The sequence below is a fragment of the Aquarana catesbeiana genome, linkage group LG05 (genome assembly GCF_042186555.1).
Source record: "Aquarana catesbeiana isolate 2022-GZ linkage group LG05, ASM4218655v1, whole genome shotgun sequence".
Taxonomy (NCBI): Eukaryota; Metazoa; Chordata; class Amphibia; order Anura; family Ranidae; genus Aquarana; species Aquarana catesbeiana.
In genome coordinates, this window is record NC_133328.1 from 120,192,792 (window position 1) to 120,217,141 (window position 24,350).

The 24,350-nt window shown below is 43.5% G+C and overlaps 1 protein-coding gene across 2 annotated transcripts in view; it reads right to left on the reverse strand.

The window, feature by feature from the left end:
- The window catches only part of OSBPL3 (oxysterol binding protein like 3), a 320,546-nt gene that overhangs the window by 161,169 nt on the left and 135,027 nt on the right, over window positions 1–24,350 (reverse strand). For both annotated transcript variants that reach the window (XM_073630125.1, XM_073630126.1), the window contains one exon: window positions 10,859–11,065. In XM_073630125.1, coding sequence (XP_073486226.1) covers window positions 10,859–10,951 — 93 coding nt within the window. In that variant the 5' untranslated portion in view covers window positions 10,952–11,065. The remainder of the gene's footprint in view (window positions 1–10,858; window positions 11,066–24,350) is intronic.

The following is a 24,350-nucleotide window of genomic DNA, read 5'->3' on the forward strand; positions in this document are numbered from 1 at the left end:
TAAAAATCCCTTGTGACTTAATAGGTTGTGACAGATACTCTTTATGGAGGCATCGGGGGTCTAAAAGACCCCAAATCCCTCCTTTGCACTTAAAAGTATTCAGATTGCCAAAATTGGCGATTCTGAACACTGTAATTTTTTTTTAAATCGGCGCCATTGGCAGTCAAGTAAACCGGAAGTGACGTCGCTTCTGGGATTTTACTTTAGAGACCCGATCAGAGCCAAGGCCAGCTTTGTGCGGGTCTCAGCCTAGCTGGCGGATGCGCTGGCTGGTGGCCCGGGTCTCCCGGTGGGACGGGAGCCCCCGAGAAGAGCGGCGGAAGGTAGCGGGGGGGCGACGTCACCTCCCACTCCTTTAGGATAACACCCGAGCGACTTTTAGCTGCATCAGTTGTTATCACTAAAGAGCCAACCGCCCGCTCTAAAAAACAGTAATAGCTGCAGGCATCATCCCAGTATAACCCCTTCAAGCCATGAATGCAAATTTGCGTATGGTTGGTGTGAAGGGGTTAAATTTTCTCTGTCCCCCTTACATCAGAGACCTCAACTATTTACATCAGCCCCCCTTCCTTGCATCCCAGTCCCCTTCACAGCCCCCACTTTCTTGCACCTCAGTCCCCTTTGTAGCCCCCCTTACTTGCATCCCAGTCTCCTTCACAGCCCCCCTTCCTTCCACCCCAGTCCCTTTTGCAGCCCCTCTTTACCTGGATCTCAGTCCCCTTCACAGCCCCCATTCCTTGCACCTCAGTCCCCTTTAAAACCTCCCCCTTACTTGCATCACAGTCCCCTTTACAGCCCCCTTATTGTATCCCAGTGCCATTTACAGCTTTCCATCCTTACACCCCAGTTCCCTTTATAACCCCTCTTGCTCCTCAGTCCACTTCACAGCCCCCCTTCCTTGCACCCTAGTTCACATCACAGCCATCCTTGCTTGCTCCCCAGTCCCCTTTACAGCCCCACCTTACTTTGCATCTTAGTCCCCTTCACAGCCCCTTCTCCTTGTGTCCCAGTACCCTTCACAGCCCCCCTTTACTTGCATCTCAGTTCCCTTCACAGCTCCCCCCTTCCTTGTATCACATTCCCCTTCACAGCTCCCCTTCCTAGCCCCCGCAGTCCCCTTGACAGCCCTTCCCCTTCTTGTATCCCAGTCACCCCCTTTTTTTTTGTATTCTGGTCCCTTTACAGCTCCCCCTTCCTTCCTTGCAATCCTCCTCCCACTTTTCCGATCCTACGTTACACGGCATGTCCGGACAGAGGGAAGGACATGCTCTTCATGTTAACAGGCAGGTGATTGGTCGCTAGGACTGCCCCACATTCTAGTAATAAATCACCGGTTAACTTGAAAACCATGTCCCGCCCTCTTCATGGACATGCCGCACCTTCTACCTGCTATGGATGAATGATGTGGTGGTGGTGGGAGAAGAAAGCGGTCAGCTAGGAAAAGATACCCAGGCTGCTAATTGGCGGAGCCGCAGTCTGGATAGGATTGCCTTGCGGTTCATTTTGGGACCATGGTCTGCCATTTAGTGATGTCTGCTCTATAGTGTGTACATGTCTCAATCCAGAGCACTAGGTGTCTTTTATGTCTACTGCTTCATTCCTCTGCTCTGTGCATGAGTCACTTGTGACAGAGGAGGGACCTCCAGCTGATTGACAGCCTCAGTTCTGTTCCTGTGCGATGTGAAGGGGGTGTGTCCCTTCCCTCCAATCAGCTCTCAGATCAGAGCTCCCCTCACTGAGTTCTGCAGAGTGCAACTTCAGCTCTCCGCCCCCTTTTTTCTAACATCTCAGAAAATCTTTATAAATTCAGCACTTTGAATGGATGTCGAGAAGAGGAGACTGCAGATAGATAGGTACAACTTATCTATGTTTCAAATCTGTGTATCACCTGAGGTCAGTCACTTCACTGGGTATATGTAACTTTAAGCTGGTCATAGACAGCTTGTTTTCTTTTGTTCAGCCACACAAACGAGGAGGATGGAGGAAACATACACATATGTACAGAACACCCCTCATAAAATTTAGCATTCTGGGAAGTAGAATTTATTATACAAGTGTACGTGCAAAATAAACACCTTCAATTTCAACCAGAAATACTGATGTTTAAACATCGGTACCAAGTGCATGTACCCAAAAACCAAGACAAGGGTTCTAATTTTTCCATAAGAAAATTGGCTTTACATACATTTCAATTACAAAGCAGTAGCAAATGCTACTGTGAGTTATCTGGGCTAAAGTTACATGGATCAGTTTTTTTTTCAGCCAGCAGGTTGATCGAAAAAAACTGAACAGATTCCCCCATCCACACACACGAGGTGGATGGAGGAATCCTCCCTGGTGTGTTATTGTAGTTTAACAGTGAGGACTCCTCAGCTGTCAGAACAAACTGATCAGTGATGCAGAATCAATCAAAAGAAACATTTTCCAACAAGTTCCAGAGAAGTCGGGAACGACCATAGATATTTCGATACTGAAATTCGGCCAGTCCCTGCTGAACCGGATGAATTTCAATCCATTTATGGCCAGCTTTAGAGGGAAAGAGACTTCCAATATCAGATGTCAAATCACTAGCTGACAATGTGCACGACAGCATGAGACTGTATCAGCTAATCATACTAAACTCCCTGGCTGCAGCGCCGATCGAAGAAGAATTTCTCCAACAAGCCGGGCCAAGAGAAGTCAGAAACAACCATGGTTAAACCGAAATCCAGCCAGTCCCTGCTGGACCAGATGAATTTAAATCCATCTATGGCCAGCTTAAGGGGGAAAGAGACTGCCAATATCAGATATCAAATGACCAGCTGACAAGGAACCACAGCAGCATGAAACTGTATCAGCTAATCATACTAAATGCACCATCAAGTAGCCTGGGTCAGGCCTTTCCTGCAATTTTGTAAGGCACACCACAGCTTTGGCTGTGGAAACCAACTGACTTCCAAAAGCTGGCAGTGATTAGTCCACTGGTTTCCTCAAACTCCTCACAAGCTTCTCTGAAACAACCAAAGCAACATTACTCAACCTACAAAATTTTCCACCTTGTTGAAAGTAGAATTTTTTTCTCCTAAAAATAAGCAGACCAAAATGGACTCTTAGGAGTGCGCTGCTTGCCTGATGCTTCTAGGACACAGCTGTAATACGAACTGATGCTGGATGATGAACTTGAGTTGACCAAGTGGTGAACCTGGCCTGGAAGGTGTCCAGGAGAAGAGAAACACTGACCCCCCCCCCCCCCCCATACTCTGAGTCAGTACAAACCACCCAAAAGTCCATTACTCCAGTGGTGTTAAACTGTATGTACACCCCAACAATGAACTTTTTATTTGCTCGATTTGGTCTGTCAAATATACCAATGAAAGTGGTATGTCATATCTGTTCAATGTACCTGCTGATCCTACCAGACTTCTTGGTTTCACTCACTATGCTACACCCTTGTCAGTTAGTACTGTTTCCAGTTCTCTCTATGGACTGCAGAACATCTACCCCCTATGTTATGTAGATAAGGAGAGGGGAGTTGTCTTTTACAGTCCTACCACATTTTTTGTCCTAGCCAGACAATACAGCTCTTTTATAGACAGAGCATAGAGAGTGAGTGTTGTCACCCTTGACAAGGATGTGTGTTACTGGCAGGATCAAATGGTGAAAATAAAGGAGAAAAAGAATGCAGCTACCACATCATCTATGGATGGGTAACCTAAATTATATTAGATTTTTTTTACGTAGAAACACTTTGGGATTCACACCTATGCATTTTTAGTGCTTTTTTGCATTTTGCAGATTTGCACTACAGAACGTGTTCCATAGGAAACCATTATAAATGGACTGTAGTGCAAATCTGCAAAATGGAAAAAGCACTAAACATGCATAGGTGTGAATCCAGCCTAAGATAGTTAAGGAGCAGAAGCTGGGTGGGGAATAGTGAACTTCAGTGGTAATCTAAGATCAGTTTTAGGTGATTATGTAAAGTGGCTGTAAAACAAGCCTTTTTTTTACCATAAGGCATTCCCTGCATTGAGGTAAAAAATGTCCCAGTATTTCTATCCATCCCCCCATTCCATCTACCTGTATACTTACCCAAGTCCCATCTCAATCCAGCGCTGTGCCCATCTGCGGTGATCCTGATCTATTGTCCTCCATTGGCTCCTGCGGCTGTCAATCAAATACTGTTATTGGGAAGCAGGAGGCAGGGCTGAGCTGTGCTGTGTGTGTCTATAGACACCTCACTCGGGACTAAGCCCACAGGTGTGCCACCATATCAAGGGACTTGTTATAGTGGAACACACAAAAGAGGAGTAGCCAAGAGCGCAAGCGAAGGACCTCAGAGGAGGAAGTTTGGGGACACTCTGTGCAATACAATTGCACAGAGCAGGCAAGTATAACATGTTTGTTATTTATAAAAAATATAAAAAAAAAAATAGCCTTTACAACCACTTTGAAGCTGAACTCCTTACCAAAACTTGCCAATCATTCAAAGTTTTTCTCTCCTGTACTGAAAATGCATACTCTGCACATCTCACTGCATGCATTAAAAGCTGAAGCCCACCTCATTTCCTGGCTAAAGGCCATCCAGCATTATCTAGTCCTTTCCTCCCCAGCCCTCCTGTCCCTTGCAGGCCCATTTCATTTACTCGATCTCACTGCTTCCATCAGGACTGAGAGCTCTCGAGAGGAGCAGGGTGATATGAAGTTTTCATAAAGCCATGTACAGCACCCTGCCAGACCTTCCTACCAGCCATACACTGCCTTTATTGCATAGAGAAGCACAGAGACCACTTGGTTTTAATTAAATATTTCATTAACATATTAAAAGGGGGGAGAGGGAGGAACCAGGGAAGGAATAATATAAACAGATGAAACTTTAGATTTAATTAGAATAGTATTAATGGGTGGAACTGCAAATATGATTTCACCACATATCAGTAAGTTTATTCATGTTTTGCAAAGCAATGAAAGTACTGCCAAAACAAAAGCATTAAATAATAATTATTTAAAAGGTCCACCCAGAAAATGGAGTGACCGCCATCCATTGCCAAACAATAAATATACTTGAAAGACAGTTTAGGCAGCAGAGAACGTTTATTGAAAGGTAAAGAATTAGAAGTTGAAGTTACTTACTTTTAGTTGGTATATATCAACAAGACAAATAAAGAATGACATTTCAACTGTTTCAGTATTAGGTCACAGCATGAAACTTGATTCTAACTGGTTTAACTACTGATCAATCAGATCCTTATGTTTTATACACGGGGGAGCCATTACATAAAAAGCAAAACATGTCGAAATCATGAATTCTTAGTGAAGAATGTATACTACAGTAAATGGTCCACTAAAGCCCACAACCCCCCACATCTGTTCTAAAAAGTGCCAGCCGGGCCATGCACTCAAAGCGCAATTGTGCTGCCCGCACTGTTCATACCTATGAATGGGGCAGTCCTATGGGTGGCTGTGCTTTTTAACCTATTTTCTCACGTTATTTCTACTTCAGCTCTGATAAAGAGGGTGCACCTTCAAAATGCATAAGCCAGGATGTTACATTGAGTCAGTGCTCATGTTGGTGGTCTATCTTTGAGGGTTGGACAGCTATTCCTGTTAGTCGGAAACTTTATGGATAGTTTAGTGACATTCATGTATATGCGGCTCTTTTGCAACTATAATATAGAAATAAAATATAGTTTTTAATTGAGGGTTTTACATTATTCCGATGTGCTCACTGTTTATTTTGTAGTTTTTAACTTTAAAGTGGTTGTAAACCCTTACAACACACTTTTAACTACAGGCAAGCCTATAATTAGGCTTACCTGGAGCTACCCTGGATATCTCCTAAACCTGAACGATTTAGGAGATATCCCCTGTATTTGCATGTGCCAACGTCATCGGCACATGCGTACTGAAGGAACGGCACGTACGTGCCATTGCTTCAGTTGGACTGTGCCGTTACTGGCGGTTCCCACGCGCTACCATTACTGGCGGCTCCCAATCACAGCACCGGAGCCCGCGATACCTGGAAGTAACTCCGGGAGCATTGTCGCAGGCCGGAGCGGTGAACAAGGAATGCTGCGGGGGCTTCGATCTAAGGTAAGTAATACATAATGAGATAGTATGCTATGGATACTAGCTCATTATGCCTTTGTCTTGCAGGTTTTTTTTTTTTTTTGCTAGGGTTTGCAACCACTTTAATACTAATACAAGCTGAGAAGCCCCTTACCCATGTGAAAGTTTTGTGCAGGTGACAGATCCTCTTTATGGAGACATCTGGGGTCTATAGGATCCCTAGCGCCTCCCCTGCACCTAGCTCAAGCAGCTGCTAAATCTGCACATAAATATATAATAATATAACAAGCCTTAGGTTTTAGAATTATAACTGCACAATGACAGGTAAGGGATGACCTCCTTGGACATAACTAAAAAGTAGGGCTGTTACTGATTAAAATTTTCGTGTTCGATTAATCTTTTTTTTTTTAATCGATTCATTTCGATTAATTATAACACACATACAGATCCAACTACTTTTGGCTGATTTAGCACCATTGTTATGGCAACGGCCGAAGTCGGACATAGTGAGATATGGCTAGGACGTCACACGTCATAAACTCAGCCTCACCGTGCCCATAATCTTAGCCTTACCGTGCCCATAATCGCAGCCTTACCATGCCCATAATCGCAGCCTTACCGTGCCCATAATCTCAGCCTTACCGTGCCCATAATCGCAGCATCACCGTTCCCATAATCGCAGCATCACCGTGCCCTTAATTACAGCCTCACCGTGCCCATAATGCAGCCTCGCCGTGCCTATAATCGCAGCCTCGCCGTGCCTATAATCGCAGCCTCATGTGCCCATAAAGCTGTCTTACCATGCCCATAATGGCAGCCTCGCCGTGCCTATAATGGCAGCCTCATTGTGCCCATAATGCAGTCTCACCGTGCCCATAATGCAGTCTTACTGTGCCCATAATCACAGCCTTACTGTAGTCAGTGCCTGTGCCTGGATTACACAGTCTGCGGGCATCTCCCGCTGTGTGTCTCGGAGCAGAGTGTGAAAACTTTGGCAAACGCTGTGAGAAAAGTCCCACCCTCCTCCTAGATCAGCTTGTGTGATAGACAGAAAACTGCGTCTATCACATGAGCTGATCTAGGAGGAGGGAGGGACTTTTCTCACAGCATGGCCAAAGTTTTCACACTCAGCTCCAAGACACACAGCGGGATATGCCCGCAGACTGTGTGTGACATATAGTGGAAGAGGAGAAGGGAGCGGAGCGCTGCGCTGCAGCCACAGCTTGGCCCAAAGTGGCCCCAGGGCAGGCAGCCTACCGATCAAAAAAATTTTGATCGATCAAAAAAATTAACGATAAATTGAGGAATTAATCATTAAATTTCCGCAGCCCTACTAAAAAGGTACCAAAGAATGTCATGGACCTCTAATGTACATGAACCAGCTACATATGATCAAACAGAAGACAGAAATGGCTAGGTGTTATAGAAAACAATTGATTGACACTGCCAAGCAACTTATGCTCTGTGAAAATGCCTGGTTTGTTACCATTCCTCACATGGATGAAGATAATTGGGACGATGTGCGGGGTTCCTCATTCACCAAATTGTGTCCGCGAGAATCAACTCAAATTTTTGCACAGAACATTCACTATCCCAGATTTATCAAGTCCTGCTTAAAGCTTCCTATCCAGCTCCTCCACCGTTCCTATCTAAATGGGAGCGAGAGTTGAGATATGGAATGGGACAAAACATGGGCGCTTTCCTTTAAATTATCTATATCATCCCACGACCAGGAACATAATTACCACATTGTGTCTAGATCGGGGGGCCCGCAACCTGTAGATCGTGATCTACCAGTAGATTGCAGCCAGGTGACTGGTAGATCGCGGTCTGGGCTTGCTTACCCAATATCTTAGAGCATCAAACAGAGTGCAATGCAGAAGGATTACTTGTAAAGTTGGAGCTGTAGTAGGGAGCAAGAGCCGATGCCTCCTTTGTAGTGCTGGTTCCTGTCCTGTGCAAAGTAATACCAATTACACTCCACCTCTTTTCCAAGCTAGCAGTCTCCACAGTGGTGCCAACAGCAGTAAATTAGAGATCTTCAGGTCAGTGTGAAGCAATACACTGGGCATAATAGTATAGGACTGCTTTTTACGCTGATGTGCTGCGGTTTACCTGCACTCCGGGTGAAGCACAGTAAATTTGTGACTTTCCTGTGTTAGCTGCACTTTGCTATAGACTTCTATTATATCCTGTGGGTTTGGTGCACTTTCTGAATGAAGGAGTATTGGTGTGCTATCAGAAAGTGCGCCACACCTGCAGGACACAATAGAAGTCTATAGCAAAGTGAAGCTAACCCAGGAAAGTCGCTAATGCACTTTTGGGGCTTTTGGGGGGGGGGGGGGTTTAAAACCCCATAGTTAAGACGTGTTTTACCACCCCCCCGCCCCTACTGTACCCTCTTTAGCTGCAGTGGCCAATTTTGTACACATGTCGCAGACGCAGCAGGAGTTATACACCCTGTCGTGGTTCGTGGGTGTAGCATCTGCCAAGCATGACCCATTCAAGTGAATGAGGCCACTCTTCAAATGCCCTGCAACCTTGTGTGGTACAGCAAACAAGGGGTTAAAGCAGGCAGCGTTGTGTTGCTTTCCCACCACCTGCTTTAACCCCTTGGATGCTGCAGAAGCATGCAGAGTGGCCCCATTTACTTGAATGGGTCGCGATTGGCAGGCAGTAGCACCCACCAAAAGCAACAGGGGCTTTAATTCCTGCTGCTGCATTTGTACAACTTTGGATGCTGCCTCAGCAGCTAAAGGGGGTGGGGATTGGGGGTGGTAAACTCAACTGAAGGGTTTTACCACTACAAAACTTTACATGTGAACAAGCCCTAAGGGTGCTGCTGTGGAATGCAACTAAGGGCTCATTCACAAGTGCAGCATGCACTGTTGCTCCTCTGAAAAGCGATCCAAGCATGTTTGACATGTACTGAGCAGGCGATATGTTGCCTCTTCACCACCTGATTTAAATCCATTATTGCTATGAAATGCGCGCAATTTCAGTGCAGTAGCATGGCAATTAGAGGGTTAAATCAGATGTGAGGAGGCGACATGGGGCGACACTGCCCGGTGATCTTTTACTTATCCCATGTTGTTCAGGTAGTTCTCCGCCCCTTAAAGGTGACTACCCCCCTGGTCTTGATGGTATCGATGCTCTAATATCCTGCATTGACCCCACCATCCCAGATACATGCTGGAGATGTTTACAGGCCACTGGCACCATGACGCATATCTGAGGCACCTGTCCACGCATTATCCCTTTAGGAATAAAATACTCCAATTATATGACAAATTTGTAGGGGATAAGTTCCCAAATAAACGGCACATAACTGTACATTCTATGTTGCCAGGCTCCCATAAACAAATCAAGAAAATCTTAATAAAACATCTTCTTACGGCAGCCTGTTCTGTTATTGTTAGACATTGGTGCCAACTGTCTGTTTCTTCCTTAGCCGATTGGGCTTGTGAGATTGACGGGACCAAACACTTGGAACGCATCATAGCCTGGGAGAATAAGAAGACTGTTTCTTACAAACTTATGTGGACTGTCTGGTCACATTTTCAGTTTTCTTCCAATATTGAGGCCTTTGTAACTGTGTCTTCTGGAGCCTTTCAGGTATAGGTAACGTCCTTCCCTGCCCCATGCTCCCTCGTTCCTATTCCTCTTCTCTTCCCCTACCCCCTTTTTTCTCTTTCTTTCTCTTATACTTTGTTTCTTACTTCTCTATGGAATTATTTACTTTTTTCACCTGTTTCTCATATATATGGTGCTCTGTAATGTACTGCTGTTTCTTTTATGGGCGGTAGCACCAGTGTATGCTTGGGCCATTTTCATAGTGATCTCTAACATTACAATACTAGATAGCTATGGTGTCAACTTTGTATAATGAGAGTCTATTAATTTTAATATGTCTTAGTTAACTTTACGTTAATCATAATCATCGTGAGGTCTTGCATTATATTACTTTTATCTATATGCATATTTGTAAATTTACTGGAACTTGACATATACTTTTAGGTTTATGTTCTGTATTGTTTCAATATTGAATAAAACAATTTCAACAAAAATGTTTGCACAGAATCTAACACTAGCTAGATTAGCAAAAAATGTCCCCCACAATCCTGTAGTTGTTGGCGATGTAACTCATGCCATTCAATGTGTGCAGTAAGTTACAACAATGTGTGTTCGCCCCTCTGTGGAGATTTGTTTGCTAGGATTAATGGACCTCTTGGTCCCTAAAAAGGTGATCCGTACTCTACTCCACCTTTTTGTTTTCCTTTGCCAGGAAAATGATTAATTCTCCCATGGAGGAAATCTTCTGCCCCGTCTATTGCAGCCTGGAAGGCCCTAATCAATAAAGTCTAACCTCTATATAAAGCTACATATGCCAGTAGAGGTGTGCCGGCTAAGTGTGACAGAGTATGGGGTGGCTGGGTGAATAATATGTCTACTGTATGAACTTCCTTGAGTAGGTGGATGGGTTCTCTGTATTAATACTGTGTTTCATTCACAAGCCCCTCTTATAATCCTATGGGGGGGGGTCCTTATTGTACCCAGTGGGAGTTATGTATGTATTTTCCTTTTTATACCAAGATTATATTATGGGGAATGGTACTGGGGACAAATTTTTGTATATTACTATGTGGATATGATGTCTTTTCCTGTTTTTAATTTCCTCTTCATTTTTACCTCCGCTATGCTGGCCACTAGCGCTGTTGCATTACTGTTTTTTGTGTAATATATCTGCTGTGTTTTATATATACCTTGTGAAAAAAAAAAAAGAAATGGCTAAAAGTACCAAGTAGCTAACCTGCCGACTTCCAAGCTTCGAGGAGGAACTGCTTGTACTCCGAGATGGAGAGAGCATCTTCTGGGACACTCCCAGGTTCCTTTCTTCTCCCATTATTAATAATCAGAGGTCGTCTCAGGAAATGTAGCAGCATTCACTGAGCTGGGGAACACCAGATAAACAGAACTTCTTACTCATCTTCTAAGCCTGCATGCATTCCATCAGCACCTAGTGAGATAAAGAAAAAGAGTTTAACAAATTAGGCTATTATAATTTATACTTCACTACAAAAACCTATGTGGAAAATATACAACTTACTGCACAAAAGTATGGATAGAACTTGGCAGGGCAATGCTACAGGTCTACTTTAATGCCAACCCTTTCTTAACTTTACTCCCACTGCCGTCAGGAGGGAAGAGAAGGGCCTGGTACAGACACAGCATGCTCATCACCCCCTTTCCCCCCCCCCCCCCATATGACAGCACTGGTTCATGGCAATTGATTGTCCAGCTACCGCTGCAATCACACAGGAAAAGGACAGAGTCCTCAGCCCTGTGTAAGCTCCAATTAGGAATGGCTTGAAATTTACCCAGGACTTCTCCTCCTCGCTCCCATGGGTGAAGGTAGAAGTGGGGGAGTAAAAGGGAAACAAGATATAAATAGCTGTGGTGGTCGGCATTACTTTTGCTATGACCCTATGGGCAAAATAGAGGTTCACTTAAAAGACAAATTCCTTCAAAACCTGATTTGACCTCTGAATCACATGCCAGCTATTATATCTCTTATCAGAGATTTCAGTGTTGAAATATCATTAGATCATGTAATGTTATCGGGAAAACACAATCATGGGGCCAATAGATTATGTGCGGAAAATGTTTACTTAGTAGAGGTCATTTCTCCTATTTGAGTCAGCTTCAGATCCTGTGTACGAGAGACCAGCTTAAAATAAATTATTTTACTTATGCACGTTGATTAATCGATTTTAAAACAATCTTGTTTCAGGGTATATATATATATATATATATATATATATATATATATATATATATATATATATATATATATATACACACATATATACATATATTTTCTTTTTTTTTTCTGTACATCGGGACAGCATATTTGCCAATTGAACACACATACTCTGCCTTCTTCTTGTGGTTTAACAAAGACTCCTTTTGAGGCAGATCTCTTGTAGTGACATTAGTTAAAGCTGGGCTCCAGGATAAAAAAAATACCCCTGCAGTTGACTGCTCTCCCCTCACCTCCCCAATCACCGAATACTTAGTATTTTTTGAATGGGTTCACATAATACCCTCTGTGCACTCAGCAAGAAAAGATTAGGGGTGGGCATAATGGCAACACATGTTTCTGAAGCTTCTGTATCTGAGACTGTTCTTCTAGTGCACCAAAAAAATTCAAAATAGCAAATAAAAGTCCATGAGGTGGTATACACCTTGTTGGACATAACTCCTTAAAAGCCAGCAGATTTTTGTAACTGCTGCAATTCCTGGAGTTCATTTTTATTTATTTTTTTATTGTGAGAATGCGAGTAATAAGAACATTATCCATTATGATGCATGTGTTTTCACTGTGAAGGCCCTCAAAAATGTATAGTTAGGACTGCAGATAATACCGGGGTGCCATGAAGTGGCTCTTACGCATGTATTTGCAAATGTGTGCAAACGAAACCCTTGATTTTAATGCAAACTGTTAGACAGGATCATTTGGTTGTTTGCAGGCTGGTTGTTGAGCTGGGAATTTGCTGTGTTTTTGTTTTATTAACAAGAACAATGGGCGCAACATTTGGCCAACAAGTCAAATCATAAAAGACAAGATACAGTATGTTAGTATAATCTAAGATTGCGGGGTCTAGTGGTGTATAATAAAGTGACATTAAAGGCAAGTTTAAAGGAAAAAAAAAAAAAAAGTGCTATGCTTACCTGCTCCGCGCTATGGTTTTGTACAGAGCAGCCCCAGTCCTCCTCTTCTCATGTCCCCCACTGGCACTCCTGGCCCTCCCTCCTGCCAAGTGCCCCCAAAGCAGGGTGGATAAAAATCGATGATTATATCCATGCCCCCAAAAAAAGAAAAAAAAAATCAGATTTTTTTTTAATTTAAATGAGATTTTTTTGATTTTTATAAAAATGTATTTCAAATAAATGCTTTTTGGAGTAAAACTCTATTTAAAGATAGTTCTCTTTTTAAGATACATTAATAAGTTAGTTTATTCAGCATGACATGGAGCTTAGTTATATAGCATGAGGCTGTATATTCTGCAATATTTACATTTTTGGTAAACTCATTCAGTGAATCCAAGCTCTGCAAGCTGAGATAACATGTACTGCCATTGATGCATTCACAAGTGTGAGGAGGAAGGGAAAGCAGTAATAATGCAAGTGAAAGCTTCTAAGCAGCTTATAAACCGTGTGATCTTTCTGCACATAGCTTGAAGTGCTTTATTCCTCCTTTGAGGAGCAACATGGCAGCAGGCCGTATAAGAGACCCCGTTTGGAAATATTTTAATGAAGTTCCTCTACCTATGGGTAAAGCAGGTATGCATGCAAAATGCAATCAATGCAACAAAGAGATGCAAGACCTGGTGGCCCGAATGAAAAAAACATCATGAGAAGACATGCTGTGATGAAAGGACCGTGTTTGAAGTTCTTTTTTATGTGGACCCAAAGCTGATATATTCAGTTTAAGTGCTTTTGTTTGTTTGTTTTTGCAAAGATATTTTGTTTATGCACTTCAGTTACTAAACATTGATGTTTAAGCACATATATATATATATATATATATATATATATATATATATATATATATATATATATATATATATATATATATATAATGTTATTGTTTTAATTAAATAAAAGAATTTGAGTAGTTCTCCAACTATGTATGAATAACCTATTAACCTAAAATCGGTTCGGATATCGCTGTTTTACTAACCTGACAGCTTATTATTCTAAATAGGAAACCATAATTTTGCTTGCAAATATTAAAGATTCTAACTACCAGCAAGAATGAGCCCTTGCATTTAGGCTGCATTGATACACCTAAATGTTTCAAAGTCGCGTGATTTTACCGCGATTTTGCCACATTTTTGTTCAGGTCACCAATGTAAAAGGCAGAAAAACACCTGTAATCTGCCCCAAAGAAGCTCACGTCTTTTTTGAGCTTAGGACGTTTTTCAGGCATTTTGTTTCAGGTGACAAAACACTCAGATGTGAACAGGTGCCACTGAAATAAATGGGATTTTGTTTGTTGGGCGTTTTACTAGCGTTTTATGAGAAGAAAACGCTCATGGGTGAATGCAGCTTTAAAGAGCTCCTGTCATTTCAGATCCATCATGACAGCGCCTGTTAGCCGGCATACTCACCTGCTGCCACCACATCCCTCACCTTGTGTCACTGCTGTATCACCAGCCGTCCTATTAAAGTGAATCGGAGAGTCAACAGCGGGTCAGAGGAGGAGCTGCTGCGGGACAGAGATGACAGTTGCTCTTTAAAAATTATGATTTAAATTGAGTATATTTAAATCAAGCCTTTTTACTAGTGATTTATATCATGATTTAAATCAACTTGATTTGAATCAAATTCACCTTGCTCCAGAGCAAACAGCTTGCTATGGGGGCACCCAAGCAGGCTCGTTCCCGGGCCGCTGCTCTGTGTCTCCATTCACAGATAGAGCCATGGCTTGGCCTTGCCCCCTCTCTCCTCATTGGCTCACTGGCTGTGATTGACAGCAGTGGAAGTCAATGGCTCCTGCTGCTTTCTCAGCCAATGAGGAGGGAGAGTTCCTGGAGAGCCGAAGCTATCATGCACATCGCTGGATCGTGATGGGGTTCAGGGAGGTAATAGGTGGGCTGTGGGGGGAGCTACACACAGAAGGTTTTTTACCTTCATGCATAGAGCGCGTGGAGGTAAAAACCTTCAGCCTTTAGAACCACTTTAGGAAACATTTTGAATTGATGGCGGTCTGATTAGTAAGTAGCAAGAAAGAGGGGTGGCCTTGATTTTTCATTTAACAGGTGCAATTCAATTTAAGAGAGGTGTGGAATGTCAATTGGAGGATCTCTTGCTAGGAGTCTGACTAGATACCAGTGGCAGAATTATCAGGGTCACAGCAGTCGCACTTGCGACTGGGCCCTGTAGTTCTACCACTGTGGGGAGATAGAGTGAGCAGGCTCTTCTCCTCCTCCCGTGTGTGTGTACCCGTGGCTCCGCCCACATTCCAATCCCCGGCAACTCCGTGCCTTTCAAATGGAAAGCTCCACAGTCGGCAAGCTACTAGATTGTGGAGGGAAGGCCAACTTTTACCATGGATGCTGCAAACCCCCACAGGAGATCCTCAGCTCTCCAGGACAGCCTTCCTTCCTAATCAAACATCTCAGTGGTTGAAAACAAAGCAGCACACAGGTGGGTCAGTCAATGAGGGGACTGAATAAAGAGTGTATTGTCACCTCCAGAGAGCCCCTCTACCAATACAGCAGCCCGCTGGGGTTTCCCTGGTGTGGTGCACTACAAGCCCCAGCATGCTCTGCCAGTCTATGTGTATGTATATCACAGGCTAGTAGGCCTTGCTTGCTGACCACAGTGGCAGAGCTCCATAGCTCAAACCTCCATTTATGTTGAGTGAAGTGTCCCTCCCTTCCTCTCTTCTCTCCCCAGCCTCTGAGCACACTAATGTAAGTGAAAGCTGTGTGGACTGTAATGTAAAGGGGGACTCTGATGTAAGTGGGGCTTTGATGAGCAGAGATCCCCCTACATCAGGGTTCCCAGAGCACCCCTTACATCAGAGTTCCCCTTTACATTACAATCCACAGAGCTCCCCCTTAGGGCCCTTTTACAAGGGCGGACTCTGCCAAGCGGATCTGCCTGCTCAGTGGGGGATCTCTCCGCTGATCCCCACCGAGCAGGCGGATGACAGGTCCATGTATGCTCCACTTGCGCAGAGCAGACACGGACGCAGCTCACTGTTCTCTATGGGCCAGTCTGACTGTCATCCAAACCACTAGACAGATGGTGAATGGATCTCCATACATCTGTTTTCATTGGATCAGATCCAGGCCGGTGTAAATGTAAACATGTCCATTTACATCCGCCTCCCCATACAGAACAATGGGTGGAAAATAGAAATTCTGCAGACTCTTTACTAGCAGGGGCTCTGGGAAGCCTGATTAAAGGGAAATGCTGGGGACATTGATGTAAGTGGGGGCTCCAGTTACCAAGGACCCCCTTATATCAGAGTTCTCACTGTTCTTCCTTAAATCAAAGTCCCCAGACTTCTCCCATATATCAGAGTCTGCACAGTAAGGGGTGACCCTTACAGTGTAGGGGAACTCTGCAAGTTCAGATGTAAATGGGAAAATCTGCGTATTCAGGTGTAAAGGGGAACTCTGTGGACTCTGATGTTAAATATATGCAATTAGAATTGTTATTTAATCACAAAATATATGTATAGTGTATACTACAAAAAGGAATTTACTGTGTGATGTTAAAGTCTTTGGGTTTGGCTTGAAGAAAAGGTGGCAACCCTACCCAAGATGTCAGGAAGTTGTCCTGCTGCAGGACCATAATCAAGGGCCCTGCAATGGGAGAAAGGGACCCCAGAATAATTGGAAAGGGCCCTGGGACCAAAGGTCAGGGGGGGCCATTCAGGTTCTAGTTACACCTCTGCTAGATACCATTGAGTATATTGAAAGCATTGCATTACAGATTGTTGAGGTTCTAGAGGCAAGGTTTGAATGAAAGATTCCAAATGTTGAAGAAACATTCCAGGTAGATCCAGGTAGATTCTGGGGGTTCCAGGTAGATCCTGGAGTCCTTGTTAAACTATGGGTTTACTGGAAATACACTATAATGTATAAAGCAGCCCATAGACATAAGATGACTGTTGCCTGATAAAACAAAGTGCATCCTCATGCCCATTTTTTGTGAAAAAGTCAATCCACCAGGCTAGATTTTCCTGCCAAATGCTACTATATCCAGAGCCAATGATTTTTTTTTCTCAGTGCATAAAAATGTACACTTGGCCGCACCAAGCATCTCTATCTATATCATAATTGCTCTAAAGGACAATCACGCAGAGGTCAGTCTTCTATTTGCGGTCACATGTTAGAGGTGGTATGGCAAAGAACAGAGAAAAACCTTCCTCTCCTCAAACAATATGGCGAGTTCCAGACTTCCAGTACTTTGTTATATGATGTTTCCAATAAGATGAAATAGCACTCATCCATGCGGTCAACCAGTTCTTCACTCCCCTTGGAGAAGGATTTCTCCACAGTATGCCTAATAAGTTCCATAATCAATAACAACACTTTCCGGCATCAGAAGCATGCATTTTCGTCTCCTAGATCTGCTGTGAACAGGTTGTTGAATGGAGGCGAAGAATTGGCGGTGCATGGCCAGCTTAAAGGCTTTGTAAGCCCTTGATTTAAAAAAAAAAAATAACTAACCTAGCTATACTTAACTTCTCTGTGCAGTGGTTTTGCACAGAGCAGCCCCCGATCCTCCTCTTGTGGGGTCCCCTTCTCTTCATTGGGTGCCCCCATGGAAACCCGCTTTTCTTGGGGGCATCCGTACGGAGTCACTCCCAAGTCCCGCTGCTGCATCCATTGACACAGACAGAGGGACTCGGCCCCGTCCCCCACTCCAGTGTCACAGATTTTGTTTGACAGCAGCGGGATGGCTCCTGCTGCCATCAATCTGTCCAGTGAGGAGAGCGACAGCAGCTGGAGCTGCTGCATCCCTGGATCAGATCAAGCTCAGGTAAGAACAAAAAAAGGGGGGGGGGGGGTTGCAGCACAGAAGGTTTTTCATCTTAGGCCTAATGCACACGAGACGCTGTTAAACTCGCGTTAAGAGGCAGTTGGACACTTTTTTCAACTGCCCCTGAACCCATTCAATGTTATCCTGTGTGTCCATGTACACAGTCTCTTTTTTGTGGCGTTTTAGGCAGTTGCATTTAACCTCGTTTTTCCAGAAGCAAAAAAATTGGGTTCAGACGCAAAAGTTTTCCACGTTTCAGACGCCAAACGCAGCTAAACACCGGTACCGCCTTCAGCCATGTTTGCGCTTATAAGTGTTTTTAAAGGAACATTTTACGACCCGACTTTGGGGCCCAATATTTCGGGGCCACTTGGTGCTAGGAACCCCAAATTTGGTATTCAAACACAGTGGAACTAGCACTACAACATATGCAAATGGGGTTCATAGCACCAAGTGGCCCCGAGATACGGGGCCCCAAAGTCGGGTCACAAAATGTCAAGCACTTCTGCAGCAGAGAATGACATTTTCCGACCTGACCTCATATTTGGCAATTACAGAATCACAGTATATATAAAAAAAATATGCAAAATCGTTGGAGGGAAACTTCAGAATGGCAAAGATGTTTTTATTACAAATTATGTGAGCAGACTGCAGTTCCTCTTTAAGGCCAGTCAGGTCACTAAGTATTTGTAAGTGCTTACAACCACTTTAAATAAATTGCCCCTTTAATATTAGTTATACATCTCATTCCACATACTCCAAAATTCTAAAGAATAGAAGTGTAAACTTGCAAAAATTTTAATAAAAGTGTAAAATGACTTGTGCTTAGTCCTTATGAACAGTACAAATAATCAAAGTTCAGACATAATGGGGCAATCCACCTGTAAATAAAGTGAATTGTGCGACAAATCTTCTGTACTTGGTGCTCCCCTCCTATTGTACAGCACTCACCAGAGCGGGGCTTAATGCGTCATTTCCGTTTCTGAACATCCGGGCAATGGAACGCAGATGGTTTGAGGATGCAACATACGCGCAGTAGTTTGTGTAATGCAAGCATCTATCCTTGTAAGTGTATTTTAATTGTTTTTAAACTCCTATTAAATTGCATTTTGGGCAATTCACACTTCTGTATCAAAATAATATTGATCACAGTACTGCCATCCCTTAAAATGGGCTGTAATAAGCAGAATGACCGTACATTCAGGTTATATCAAGATCTGCATACCTAAGCGTGTCTGCAGACAAGCCAAAAAAAAAAAGACAACTATAAATAGTGGGAACCTGGGGAAATATTAATAGAATTTTCAAATGGAGAGCCAAGAGGAAGTAAGTGAAGTAAAAGCCCTCGCCACGGGATTTCAGCGTGGGAACCCATTGCCATGGAGATTAAGCACTTTTTGTAAAGCAACCATTTAAAAATAGGACAATACCTGTAAGGTTGTACTGCATGTGCACAAAGGTATTTTTAACACAGAAACAAAACATGTCATACGTTGAAGAGCCAGATTCTGAGTACATGAATACAAGGTAGAGGCCACTGCTACTCCTAAGATCCCAAACTTCAGATACTCTCTAATAACACCGAAATAAATCCCAGGAGACCCACACAACGTGAACTTAAAGAGAAGCTCCTGGCTCCTTCAGAAAAAATAAAAAATTAGCAGCTACAAATACTGCACGGCTATCAGGTGCTGCTGCCACCGCCATCTTGGCTAAAGGAAACCGGCAGTGAAGCCTTGCAGTTTCACATCTGGTTTTGTGCATGTGCCAGCTGCGGGTGGCGAACTAAGCCGGGAAGGGGAACGGGTACCTGTCAAAACCAGGTACCCGCTCCCCCCCCCCCCAAAAGATGTTAAATGTGGCAGGGGAGGGGGGGGCAGAGGCAGACAAATGAAGCTTCCCTTTTTGGGTGGAGCTCCACTTTAAAGTCTATATGTATTTCAGAAACAAATAGTCTTCCACAGTTGCTGTGACTGGATTATGGAAACACGCACATGATGAAAGATTTTCTTTTCAAAATTAACCCCTTGCCACCCAGGCCAATTCTGACATTTTTCTCCTACACATAAAAATCATCATTTTTTTTGCTAGAAAATTACATAGAACCCCCAAACATTATATATGTTTTTTTAGCAGAGACCCTAGAGAATACAATGGTGGTCTCGCACAGTATTTGTGCAGCAACTTTTCAAACGCGTTTTTTTGGGGGAAAAAAACTGTTTCATGCTTAAAAAAAAACAAAACAAAAAACAGTAAAGTTAGACCAATTTTTTTGCATAATGTGAAAGATGATGTTATGCTGAGTAAATAGATACTTAACATGTTATACTAGTGTGTGTGTGTCACCGGCGCAAAACCAAAAACAAAATCTCCTAATTACTTTACTTGTAATTGCCTTAGCTGCTGCATCCAAAAAAACTTCTCATAGAGATATACTACAGGTGCTGTGTGTGTGGATGCGCTGCTTCCATCTAAATACGCTTATATCCTGTCTATAAAGTGCAAACTTATTCCATATACAACCTAAGATCATATGCAATCAATAAAGATTTTTTTACATATCAAAAATTATAAAATTTATAAAAGTTCAATAATTCAATAATGTGTGTCACATAATAGCAAAGTCTCCCAGTGATGCGTTCAAATCTTCTGTCAATTGCCGTGATTGGCGTGCGCTTGTAATAATACAATGTGCTAGTGACTTAGTGCTCCACCTCCACCTGTGAGATTGGCCACTCACCGGATATTCCTTTAAAACTACACCTTTGGTTCATTCATGGGGATAACCACTCCACTCAAAGGGAACTTCTTCAACAGATATAATTGGACCATAATGTTCCTCATGAAACATGAATAAAAACGATCATCGCGCAATACCGTTAATACTGTTTATTATAAACACAAAGTAAAAACTGTGCACTCACATTTATGTGTGCCCCCCAGCCGGCACAAAGCTATTCCAACAGTTAGGGACGGGTAGGTATAGCCACCTAGTTCGCCTATGTGTGCTGTGCGACCTCCGTTCCTCCCCTCTTGCCTGTTCGCGTCCTCACCAATCCCGTTCGTATTGGATCACGTGGGTATGTGTTTCCCAGCAGGCTGCTGGGAAACACATACCCACGTGATCCAATACGAACGGGATTGGTGAGGACGCGAACAGGCAAGAGGGGAGGAACGGAGGTCGCACAGCACACATAGGCGAACTAGGTGGCTATACCTACCCGTCCCTAACTGTTGGAATAGCTTTGTGCCGGCTGGGGGGCACACATAAATGTGAGTGCACAGTTTTTACTTTGTGTTTATAATAAACAGTATTAACGGTATTGCGCGATGATCGTTTTTATTCATGTTTCATGAGGAACATTATGGTCCAATTATATCTGTTGAAGAAGTTCCCTTTGAGTGGAGTGGTTATCCCCATGAATGAACCAAAGGTGTAGTTTTAAAGGAATATCCGGTGAGTGGCCAATCTCACAGGTGGAGGTGGAGCACTAAGTCACTAGCACATTGTATTATTACAAGCGCACGCCAATCACGGCAATTGACAGAAGATTTGAACGCATCACTGGGAGACTTTGCTATTATGTGACACACATTATTGAATTATTGAACTTTTATAAATTTTATAATTTTTGATATGTAAAAAAATCTTTATTGATTGCATATGATCTTAGGTTGTATATGGAATAAGTTTGCACTTTATAGACAGGATATAAGCGTATTTAGATGGAAGCAGCGCATCCACACACACAGCACTTAACATGTTATGCTTCAAAATTGCAGACGCTCGTGGAATGGCGCTAAACTTTGGTACTTAAAAATCCCCATACGCGACGCTTTCAAATTTTTTACTGGTTACATGTTTTGAGTTACAGAGGAGGTCTAGGGCTAGAATTATTACTCTCGCTCTAACATTTGCGGCGATACCACACATGTGTGATTTGAACACTATTTTCATATGTGGGAGGGACTTATGTATGCATTTGCTTCTGCGTGCGAGCGCATGGGGACAGGGGCGCTTTCATTTTTAATGTTTTTTTTATAGTTAATTTTACTGAAATTTTTCTATTTTGACACTTTTTTTTTTTACAATTTTTTTTGGATCACTTTTATTCCTATTACAAGGGATGTAAACATCCCTTGTAATAGGAATAAGCATGACAGGTCCTCTTTACAGTGAGATATGGGGTCAATAAGACCTCACATCTCACCTCTAGGCTGGGAAGCCTGAAATAAAAAAAAAAAAAAACAAAAAAAAAAAAAAACAGATTTCAGCTTCCCAGCCAAGGCGGCACCATTTGTTTGAATGCAGAGGCTGGGCGTGACGTCATAACATTGCGCCCGGCCTCCGAACGATCATAGAGACTCCAGGGATCATCTGGTCCGCCAGAAATCTCTATGGTCACCGTCCGGGGCTGGCGGATCCCTTCTCCGACTTACCGTTGGCAGCGGTGAGTCGGTAGAAGCACCAGAGGGTGACGGGAGGGGGGGGGGCATCCCCTTTTGCCGTCTGTAAGACTGATCAAGCGGCAGAACAGCCACTATGATCGTTTTTATATTGTAGGGAATTGCCGGCACTAAAAGATGATATCTGAATGATGCCTGTAGCTCCAGGCATCATTCAGATATCCCTGCTCAAATTCAAGGACGTCATATGACGGCCGGCGGCCGGGAAGTGGTTAAAGCGGTATTATACCCAAAAGCAAACATTTGTTATATTGCAGCTTACCAATTCTTAGATGTGATGACTGCATTATTTTTATTTTTTAGGCTTTCTTTCTTCTATTTTCATCTAGTGATGTAGCCAGTAAGTATGTTTTGCAAACAAAACGCCTGCTCCTTTATGAGCGACAAGCGTTGCGATTTACCGCTATTGCAGATCTATTTATGGCGCGACAATCGCGGCAAAATCATGCCGAGATTGGTGTGCCATTAAGAAGTAATTGCATCATGCAATCGTCCCGCGATTTTTAGGGGCGTTCTGGCGATTCTGCCTGAAATTTGGAATGCTCAGGTGTGAACGGAGCCTTATCCCTAATAAAATGGCCCAGTATGAGGTTTTAATTAACCACTTGCCGTCTGCGCTATAGCCAAAAGACGGCTGCAGCTCGGACTTAATTTGCTGGGAGGGCGTCCATGCACATCCTCCCATGCTTGAGCGGCCTGCGCGCCCCCTGCAGGGTGTACATGGCGCTCTCTGTGATCAGCTATTCTATGAGACTCGGCTGATCAGAGATCGGAGTAAGGGGTCGATCCGGACCCGCTACAAAAAAAAAGCAGCTCACCGGTGGCTGCGAGAGGGACATCGGCCCCGATCGAGGAGAGTCACCAGCGTCAACTACTAGTGCTCACCAACGCCACCTACCAGTGCCCACTGTACCACCCATCAGTGCCCACAGTACCACCCATCAGTGCCCACAGTGTCCCCTATCAGTGCCCACAGTGTCCTCTATCAGTGCCCACAGTGTCCCCTATCAGTGCCCACAGTGTCCCCTATCAGTGCCCACAGTGTTCCCTATCAGTGCCCACAGTGTCCCCTATCAGTGCCCACAGTGTCCCCTATCAGTGCCCACAGTGCCGCCTATCAGTGCCCACAGTGCCGCTTATCAGTGCCGCCTATAAATCACCAATCAGTGCGTCATCACCAGCGCTGCCTAGCAATACCACCTACCAGCGCCCATCAGTGCCACCTATCAGTGCCCATCAGTGCCACCTATCAGTGCCCATCAGTGACATCTATCAGTGCCACCCAGCAGTGCTGTCTTATCAGTGCCCATTAGTGTCGCCTTATCTGTGCCCATCAGTGCAGCCCATCAGTGCCCCCATCACTGCAGCCTCATCAGTGAATATCAATGAAGGAGAAAAATTACCCGTTTGCAAAATTTTATAACAAACTATGAAACATTTTTTGTTTTGTTTTTTCAAAAATTTCTGTCTTTTTTTGTTTAGCAAAAAATAAAAACCCAAGTGGTGATTAAGTACTACCAAAATAAATCTCCATTTGTTTGAAAAAAATGATAAAAATTTCATTTGAGTACAGTGTAGCATGACCGCGCAATTGTCATTCAAAGTGCGACAGCGCTGAAAGCTGAAAATTGGTCTGGGCAGGAGGGGGGTTTAAGTGCCCAGTAAGCAAGAGGTTAAAGGAGAGTTGCAAAGCGTTGATGGTGCTGTGTCTTTAGCTAACCAAGAGAGCTCTGGAAATCCTTTGTCGTGCATTATTTATAAAAGAAAGACTGTAAACAAAGACCAAAACAGTTTAAAATGTAGAATAAAAATAATAATAAAAATGTATCCTTACACACATAAATTAATGCTAGGCTGTATCGGTTTCCAAAGTATTCGCCCCTGTTGTGCTGAAAACATACCTCTTCTTTAGGCTATGTTCACACTGATCTGACACAAAAGTCGTACGACTTCGGATCTGACTTTACCCTTTGACTTCATGTCCAACTTCCATGCGACTTCAATGAACGGTATCCGACTTTGATCTGACCATACCAGACCCTTTGAGTCTGGTATGCATCTTGAGGGAAGAACCCCACGCCAAAATTAAACAAAATAAAAATGGTGTGGGGTTTTCCCTCAAGATCCTCAGAGCATAAGTTGCATGCCTCAATTCGGATCAGTTAAGATGATGATCCCGACTTCCATTCAAATCAATGGACTGAAATCGTGCCCAAGTCAGACCAAAGAACTGCAGGAAGCCTTTTTTAAAGTCGGACCGACACAAGTCG